General features: G+C 39.5%; 1 protein-coding gene across 2 annotated transcripts in view; it reads right to left on the bottom strand.

Annotated features, from left to right (window-relative positions):
• Positions 1-251: 251 nt before the first annotated feature.
• The window catches only part of CCDC198 (coiled-coil domain containing 198), a 31505-nt gene continuing 21685 nt past the window's right edge, over positions 252-10071 (bottom strand). Inside the window, exons 4-6 of one of the 2 annotated variants that reach the window (XM_060004490.1) lie at positions 9300-9401; positions 8362-8521; positions 252-2633 (exon numbers count right to left, since the gene is read on the bottom strand). In XM_060004490.1, the coding sequence (XP_059860473.1) occupies positions 2404-2633; positions 8362-8521; positions 9300-9401 (492 nt within the window). In that variant the 3' untranslated portion in view covers positions 252-2403. The remainder of the gene's footprint in view (positions 2634-8361; positions 8522-9299; positions 9402-10071) is intronic. The other variant, XM_060004491.1, reaches the window with a different exon arrangement.

Here is a 10071-nt window from a genome sequence, read left to right as displayed (position 1 = left end):
GTTTTTAAGGAACCTCCATACTGTTCTCCGTAGTGACTGCACCAATTTACATTCCCTCCAGTGGCGTAGAAAATTTCCTTTTTCTCCGTACCCTCTTCAGCATTTATTGTTTGTAGATTATGATTTGCCTTTCTCGGTCAGAATGGCCATAATCTCTCATAATTAGTGATGTTGAGCATTTTTTCATCTGCCTGTTGGCCATCTGTTTGTCTTCTTTACCAAAATGTCTGTTTAGATCTTCTGCCCATTTTTGATTGGGTTGTTTTTTTGAATTAATCCCTTCTCAGTTGTCACATCATCTGCAAATATTTTCTCCCATTCTGTAGGTTGTCTCCTTTGCTGTGCAAAAGCTTTAAGTTTAATTAGGTCCCATTTGTTTATTTTGGAAAAGATACAATGTACTTATTTACAAAACAGAGACTCACAGACATAGAAAACAAATATATGGTTACCAAGGGGGAAAGGGCTGAGGAAGGGATAGATTAGGAGGCTGGGATTAACCTATACATACTACTATATATACAAAAGATAACCAACAAGGACCTACTGTCTAGCACAGGAAACTATATTCAATATTTTGTCATAACCTATAAGGGAAAAAAATCAGAAAAAGAATATATATATATATATATATATATACATACATATGTATACACATACATGTGTGTATATATATATATATATATATATATGCACACACATATATATAACTGAATCATTGTGCTGTACACCCGAAACTAACACAACATTGTAAATCAACTGTACTTCAATTAAAAAAAAAGAAGGATCTTACTTTTCCAAACAGGCTGACTGGTCAAACAATCTATGCATTCCTTTGTAGGAAATACGCTTTTTACCTACCAAAGAAAAAGTAAGAATGCTGCTTGCAAAGAACTGGGAGTAAAAATGCCCAGGGATGACCTAATTAATTGTCTCTGTCCTTGGAAGAAACATGAATGTTCATCCCTTGACACAGCAGTCTTTTTATCTTCTTAGTGACTGATCTGAATGCACTGAATGTCAAATTCAGGGGGTGTTTCTATTGTTTTCTTTTTGGAAGTTTCCTAGAGAAGGCTTACAAGGTATTTTTGTTTTACTTTGTTTTAAAGTTCACTAAATTCTTAGAAGCTTCTGGATGGCTTAAAAATATTTTTAGGTTATGCTAAAAGTGGAGTCAAATTTTATACAAAAGAAGTTCTTAAAATTGCCTAAAAATCTACTTTGGGGGCCCCTATAGATAGCACAAGGGATTCTTGTGATTGAACTTCTCTGTATCTGATTGTGGGGTTGCTCACATGAATCTACGCACGTGACAAAACTACACAGAACTAAATACACACACAAACGAGTACATGTAACTGGTAAAATCTGAATAAAGTAGATTGCTTGAAGGGTAAAAAAAATTTAAATTTTGTAAATATAATCACTTTTGGACTGAACATTTCTAAGTTTCCTTTTAAAGAGTTCTAAGATCTACACCGTAATCTAAGGGATCGTCATTTAATTTTGAGTTTCAACTCACAGTGACGTTCCACACTTGACATTATTTTACCTTTTTCCTATAGCCTCTCTGTTATGAGGTAACAAGTTTCTAACTCACAGGAAAGTGACTTAAGTGAGCTTACTGTCTACTGTAGCATCACTGTGACTTTTCTTTAAAAAGTCATTTTTATTTCTATCAAATTTACTCTCTCATCTATTTGTTTTATAAGAAATAATTTGCTTTTAAAACAGTGGGGTGCCATGTCTCAGAGATGGACCCCAATAGACCACACTTTGGAATTGATGCCTTGTGTAGCCCCTTTTTCATTACCTGTGACCTGGCCTATGACTTGTAGTAACCAATGCAGTGTGTGTTGTGGGGCAGTGATTTGGGGCCCGTTCCATGAATTAGACTTAAGAGGATGGGCAGCTTTTCCTCCTCTGGGAACGTTTGCTTTGGGGAACCCTGGGCTGACATAAAAGCAAATTCACTACCCTGCAGGAGAGAGCACTTGGGGAATCCACATGAGGAGGCTCTGGGATGATACAGAGAGGGGGTGAGGTCCAGCTGTCTCAGTGTCCTGGTCGAGCCTCCAGAGGACTCCAGTCCTAGCTGCCATCTGGCTTCAACAGTATGAAAAACTTCAAAAGACACCAGCAGAAGAACCACCCAACTGAGCCCAGCAACCCACAGAAAAGTTGGACAATAAGTGGCTGTTATTTAAGCCTCTAAGTTTTGAGGCAGTTAGTTATGTAGTATAATTAACAATATATCTCACATGTTTAATCTTAGGATTTCAAAATGAAAAGAAAGTGAATTGGTGTCCTCAAAATAGTTCATATACTACCTTGGAGAATTTTTAAACGAAAGTAAGCTTTCAATGCACTCAGTATCTAGGTTAGTGAATAGTATTATTATTCTCAATCAAAAAACTCGTCAGAAAGTGGAATTCTCTCTGTCCTGGTCCTCACCAGTGCTCGTGGTTTCTTCTCGTCTTTCCCCAACTCATCTGAGTCAGAGCTGGAACTGTCCCAGAGAAGCTGTCCACGAGCCTCTCGTTCACGGAACCATGTTTCCAATTTGCCAATTTTCTGGGGACAATAGTCATTACTTGCTTGATGTTCCAGAAATTCTGCATTCTGTGTATTTTCTACAAAGAATTAGAAGTTCATTTAATTTATTTTTTCCCCTGACAATGATGTATTTGTTTAAGTGCTTAGGTTTTTAGGAACACAAAATAATCTACTTGGTGTTCTTTAAAAAAAAATACACACACACACACACACACACACACACACACACACACATATATAAAGGATTTCAACTGGTGTTTCTGTAAGCATTAAAAATGCTTTCCTTGCTATTTAAAAAACTTCTTAATTTTCTGAAAGTCACAAGAATGGCACAGTACACACTTGTATACCCTAACTCATCAACAACATTTTGTCACAGTATTGTTTTATACATATATGTACACACACACACACACACACACACACACACACACTTTGCTTCAGCTGAACCATTTGAGAATTAGTTGCAGAGTCACTTCCTCCCAAAATACATCACCACAAGTCTCCTAAGAACAAGGGCAATTTTCCTATGTAACCACAATACAATTATTACACTTAAGATATATGACATTGAGACATTGTTTTCTAATATACGTTCTGTATTCAGATATCCATGGTTGTCCCAGTAATACCCTTTATAACGGCTTTTTGTTTGTCTGTTTGTGTTTTATTTTTTAGATCTAGGATCCACTCTAGGAATATGTGTTGCATTTTATTTTCTTGTCTCTTAGTCTCCTTTAATTCAAGAACACTCTCCTATCTTTTTCTTCTTTCTTCTCTTCTCCTTTCTTCCTTCCTTCCTTCCTTCTCTCCCTCTCTTCTTCGCCTTCCCCTCCCCTCCCCTCCCCTCCCCTCCCCTCCCCTCCTCTCCTCTCCTCTCCCCTCCTCTCCTCTCCCCTCCCCCTCCCATCTCCCCCTTCTTCTTCTCCTTCGTCTCTCTTTCTCTCCCCCTCCCCAACTCTCTCATTGGCTCTTTTCCTCCTCCACCTTCATTATCTTCTTTTTTTCCTAACGCTGACATTTTAGAGCATCCAGGTCAATTGTTTGGTAGAATGGCCCTAAATTCAGGCTTCTCTGATTGTTTCCTTGTGATTAAATTAAGGTTAAGTGGTTTTGGCAAGAATATTGCACAGGTGGTGTTGCCTGGAGCTACTTATTGAACATCTACTACATGCTAGGCACATACTATACACTTTTCTTAACCTTCACATCAGCTCTGCCTTTCGTAGCAGAATCACCTATGGAGATTTTCAGAGACACAGATGCCAGATCTACAGAACTAGGGAGCTCAAAGGGTCAGGCACTTATTTTACCTTCTTTTTTTTTTTTTTGGAAGAGATTTAATTTATTTTTTGGTGTGGGATTTTGTGCATGTATGTCTTTACTTTAGCTTTTTATTTAAGTAGAACTCAGTGCCCTTTTAGAATGCGCTTCAGAACAACAGACTTTATGCAAGGAAGGTGGCTTTTAAGAAAACAAAATCTTAACCATCATTTTCAAGCTTGGAAAATCATCCTGGGTCAAAGTCCAGATTTTCCCCTCAGTCTGGTGGAATCAGCTGTAACTTTATGGATGCTGTTTTCATGATTGTTGTTTATCAAATCTTAAGGCATATTTTATTTAAGCCCTTGATATCTGAAGTTGCATATGGTTACAAAAGAATATCAAGCATTTCAACGTGAGGATTCATGCCTTGTGACTCGCGAGTTCCCTTTCTGCCTCACTGAGGGGCTACCCTGCTCTCCCCTTGAATGTTACTGTACTTACTAGCATTGTCTATTTACACAGCCCCGACAGAAAACTATAGTTAATTTATCCTGCAGCCCTAATCTGTCTCCTGAGCTCTGATACATTTTTTGTACAACTGGACACCTCCTCTTTGATGTCTCCTGACAATATGTCAGCTCCATCTTCTTTTTCTGTCTTAAACCTGCCTCTTCTCCCAGTTACCCTAGTCCAGCACTTGGTTGTGACTTTGTTCCATCATCTGCCTAGTTCTTCAGGAGAAACCCAAGAATCCTCCCGGCCACCTCACTCTCTCCATGTACCCATGTGTAATTCATCACCAGGTTCTGCCAATTCTCTCTCCTAAATATCTTATATCTGGCTCCTTCTCTCTCTCCTCTGTGTCACCCTTCTCTGCTGGTCCAGACACCACCTCTCTCTTGCACTACTGCTATGTACTTCTCACCTGTCTCCCCGCATCCTCTTGCATTCCTCTCCCATCCATGCTCCACAGTTCAGACAGAGTAATATTTAAAATATAAACCCAATAGTTCACTTACTTGCCCTTTCAGTGGTTTCCCATTGATCTTAAGATAGAGTTCAAAGTCTTTATTTGATTTATGAGACCCTGTGTGCCCTGGGCCCTGACTGTGCCTCCAGCACCATCTCCAATCATTCTCTATCTCAATGTCTCTTCTCCATCTGGTGTCTGGAATCTGTCAGGCTCCTTCCCACTCAAGGGCTTTTGCACACTTATCAATCACAGTTTAGGATGTCCCAGGACTCTGTTCCTTATGCTCACGTGCTCACCTGCTCCCTTCATGCAGCTACTTCCTGTCTCAACTTAAATATCACTTCCTTACAGAAACTGTCCAACTGCTCAGATTATTAGGTCTCTCAGTTATACTCTCATTGGACTTTCCTTTGTTCATTGTGTGTGCTATTGTGTAAGAACCACATCTACTCAGTTCAGTATCTGTTGAAAGAGTAAATAAGTAAAGGAATGAACAAGTGAGCCATCAGAGAATTTTGGCAGGTGGGAAGTATTGGTAACTGGGACCTGGGAAGGGCTTCATTCATTGGGGCCAGGGCGTGTCAATCATCTCTGCTCTACACATGAGCCCAGAACTATTAGAAGCATCACTCAGATTGAGAACAGGGATTTTCTGCAGACTAGAGGCAGGAGCTTTGAAACAGGAAGAGACCATTTGTTAATGGTGGGATCTAATGTAATATTAGCAATAGCTTGACTCTCACTACACTCTTGGTGTTACGATATTTCAACTCTAAATTTAGTATGTGAGGCAAAAGTCACGTGTTCAGTTTTATCCTTGAAAATGCCTTAAGTCACTCACAAAGCACTATATACAAAGTTTTGTATACTAAGCACTAAAGTCTGAGAACTTCTGAGCTAGATGTCTTATTACTTGTTACATTTTGATAAATCTCTGTTTGATTCTTTATGGTTGCTAGACTTAAAGAAAAAAGAAAAAAAGAAAAACACAACCTTTAAAACCTAAATGTGTTTTGGGTGAGCAGAGTAGAGGAAAGTGTATCCTACTTCAAAATTAATTTGGGGAGAGAGGAAAGAAACAGAGGCCAGTGCGGGAAAAATAGGGAGTGATTTTAGGTAGTACAAGGATCATACCAACCATTGAAAATGTTTGATGGTTATGTATTTTATAATATGTGTTTTAGAAAAATGTATTACCACTATATCGAACCCATAATGTCACAGTTAATTCACAGACAAGGCTAAATTATAAAAATAAAACAAAGCAAGATACCTTAAAGGAAAATACTAAGTAAATAATAGTACAAGTGGCCAGATAAGACCAGAGTTGTGAAGGTGACATTCAAATGATGTATGTGGAGTGACACTTCCCCTGAAGCAGGTAGTTATTTTCACTATAAGACATCAGTTCCGTGTTTCTTCAGTTTTGTCCCTATCCATATGACACTTTACATTTTATATGTGCTTTTACACACATCATTTGAATTTTATGTAAACTCTACATGCTTTATTCCCATTTTATAGATGTGGAAACTGAGGTTCAAAGAGGTCAGACAACTGGAAGTTAGCTATAATCTCTCTGTAGAATAAAGCTATATGAACAAATATATAGCTAATATTTATTGAGCAGCTGCTCTTAGCGGTACTATTCGGGCTTCTGTTATTCTAATTCTATTCTAGTAGTGGTACTATTGAGCGGCTATGTGCCAGGCACTGTTCTAGGAACAAGAAAAGATACTAGCTCCCATGGAGCTTACAATTAGTGAATGTACCATCAGGGCTCAAATAAAGGACTTTGATTCCAAGTCCAGTGCTTTTTCTACTCACTAGACTCATATGGCTTCTGGAAAGTGTAGGAGCCATATTAACATGTTAAAACTCATAGAATTGTATACCTAAGAGAGCAATGTTCACTTTGTGTAAGTTATATATTATCATGTATTACACAGATATATATAATTTACTATGTAACTATCTATAAAATATATGTAAAGCATGTGTGATTTCATTTTAAAGAGGCAGCAAGAAACAAAGACTGATTTTTATCTCACAAGAGAGCTGAAACTCTCATCCTACCTTCCAAAAGAGGGAATAAAAATGGACAAATAGAGCCTTAAATAAGAGGAGCTGGGTACAGAGGAACCTTAATTACCAGAACCCGACTAGCAGAATGCTCATGGAAGTCTGTGATCTTAGCGACGTTTCATTTTTAGGAGAAAGCAAAGTGAACTGCTTTTAGAAGACAAAGAAGGAAATCAAAGATGCTACTTGGGAATATGTAAAAAGGACCCATTGCTTGAGCATATGCCTACAGAGTGGTGAGGTCTATAAGGCTTTGCAGTGGGAAGCCTTCTCTTGAGAGAGAAATTGGAGGAGTCATAACCTCTACATTTGCTGACTTTCCCAAGGTTGTCCTGGACCCAGCTCTGAGTCGCTGGAGTCCTGATGAGGCTATATGAGGGGATGGGTGGGAGTGCACCCTTTGGAATCAGAAAGACCTGGCCTTGAATCCTGGCTCTGTCACATGGGGGCTAATAGTAACTCCTGTCTTATAGGTGTGAAGCTTAAACGCGATAATTCACGTTAAGGGTGGACCACAGTGCCTGGCTTAGAGTAAGCACTCGAGACCTTAGCTGGAACTAAATGAAACTGCTTTAAAAAGTATCAGGAGAGCAGGGAGAAGCCCCTCTCCAGGTGCCTCAGTCTCCCCTGGCCTCTCCAGATCTGGAGCATCTTCCAAATGTTGGGGGTTTTTTTGGCCTGATCTCAAGCAATGACTCTAAGTGTCTAATTTTAACTGAGGCACCTTTCTTGGTGGTTTTGCCAATATTTTTTAAATGGTAAAAGTTGTTTTTCTATGTGACTACACAGCATATTTCATTCTGGGACGTGGGACTATAGGTTAAATAGATGTTCCAAGCAGATTTTTCATTTATTCAGCCTTTTCTTATTTAATTAACTTATTGATTAAGCATCTCATTCCTCTGAGCAGGGGCAGTGTCTCTTTCAGCTGGTAACTTTGCATCTTAGAGGCTCAAGACCTCCAGAGACATGGCCAGCATTTCTGTAGATCTCTAAGTGGTCAGTCTTGCTAATGGGGGATTGGCCCACAGCGCAGTAAGCTCTGTATGTGAACAATACCATGCATTTGCAGTGGTGGGTTTGCTCTGGGGGAGTACAGACAGGGAAAACTTAATGGGACGCTAATTGATGGGGCAACACAACACAGAGTTTATGAGCAAAATGTCTGTTGGAAATCACAGAGCCATCTGAGGCCCCTGAGCAACCTGGCCTGACTACAGTGTGTGGGCTGGGAGTGATCATAGCAGGAGATGAAGCCAGGAAGGTAGGCAGAGCCTAGATCCTGAAGGCTTAGAGTATCAGGGCAAGGAGTTATACCTTGTCCTCAGGCTCAAGGAGACTCACTGAAGGATTTTTTTTTTTTTCCAGCAGGAGAGTGATATGGTCAGATTTGCATTTCACCTTCCCCACTCCACATCAGAAGTTTATCTGATGAAGTTTTTAAAATGCTTGAAATATTTTACTAAAAAAATTGTGTGCCTCACCTGGACTTCTGTTCAAGGTTTCATCAGGCAACAAGGTTAGAAAGTCACCGTCGTCATTTCTTGGGATGCTTTGAAGGATTTTCTTGACTTTATGGTCCTTCTGTTTCTGCTTATTAGTTCTTGCCTCCTTGTGAAGACTTGTCTTCAGTTCCACTTGGGCCTGAAATTGATCAGCTATAAACAGTTAGTATTCTCCCCTCAAGCTGCTTTCACCAGAGTAGGTCAAGAGATCAGCTACTTTGCAAATTGTGTGCTTATCTGTAGACATCTATGGTCCCCTAAATAGAGCACGGTTCTCTTTTTTCCTGTTAGAAGGTATGGAAACTTTCTTCACGTGCAGGTTTGTTAGGAGAAAGGGGAGCATGCCTATAATCTCAAAACAGTGAGGACCTTTGTAAAACCATTTCACCATAGGCTAGCTGATATATTTGGAATTGCAGAAGACAGGGACTTCAGGCTTATTCACTAGAGTGAGGAATTTGGGTTATGACATTTACAGGAGACATTACTGTAAAGGGGTTTGTTACAAGAGATCTTGCTTATAAAATGATTCTATGGCTTAAATTATAGAGAGATACCTAGGTATCAAAACACAGACCAATTCACCACCCTCTTCCTTTTTACTAAACCAAGAAAAATTAACCTCATTTTCCTGCTGGAGCCAGAATGTCATAGAAGCAACAGTTAAAAAAAGGGAGACTTGAGACATGGATACATCCTTGAGAGGATGGAAAACAGAGGAAAGACTCAACAGAGTTGGTAGCAGAAGGGATCTTCCTGCTTCTTCTCAACCCCAGTAGTTGAAACTTCGGCTCCAATGACTAAATTTAAAATGCTAGGTAAAGACTAGAGATGAATGCTTAACTATATTCATGTGCCAGGGCAGTGATTATGTAGAGTACATTTGGTAAATATGACCCTCTTCTTCTCATGTTTACCTCTTGTCTTTTACGGTTCATTTCCAGCATTTGCATCTTATGTAAATATTGTCTTTTCCCAGAAGGGTACATTAGAGTTTGCATCTTCTTTTCCAGTTCCTGCTATGAAAGATGATGCACTCGTTAGCATGGGGTAATTAGTTACTGACTCTGCAATCACAACTTGAAATCCTTTTTGGAACAGAGTGAGATCTTAATCATCAGTCATAATCCATAGAGATCTCTTGTGACGTCAGAGGTGGACCGTTGCAGCTTCCCAACCAGTTCTTAGTGAAGCTATCAGTGAATGAAGTGGCAATTTGCCATGTGTATCATATCATTTTTAAGGTTCCTGTAGAGTTTTGCAAACCTTGAATGGAAATATGTTTCCATATCTCATTTTGACAAGATATCACTCTCCATGTCAACAGCTGCTTTAACTATCTTCCCAGAAATGTGTTCTTGTTTGATGAGACCTGCTTCTCTCTCCCTGCTTCTTCTGTCATTGAGTAATTGTCTGGCTATGAAACTAGAGGGGGGCCAACCTATTTCTGTAGGGTTTACTCCCATATTCCACTATAAGCCCTGGTACACTGCTGTTTAGGAAGGATTTAAAATTGATTATTTGTGACTTGGGTGATCTTCCCTGGTGTATCATAAACTCCAGTGAGACAATGTGAACAGTTAATGAGGGCAGCCAGGGGTGAATATACCCTCATTCATCACTTGCTGTGGCCAGGAAGGGGAAGGGACATGTAGCCAAATGTGTTCAGTGATCCCCTGTTCTGTTTCC

The sequence above is a fragment of the Delphinus delphis genome, chromosome 2, assembly GCF_949987515.2.
Source record: "Delphinus delphis chromosome 2, mDelDel1.2, whole genome shotgun sequence".
Lineage (NCBI taxonomy): Eukaryota > Metazoa > Chordata > Mammalia > Artiodactyla > Delphinidae > Delphinus > Delphinus delphis.
Note: the sequence above shows the minus strand (reverse complement) of the source record. Positions and strands in the feature narration are given on the sequence as shown.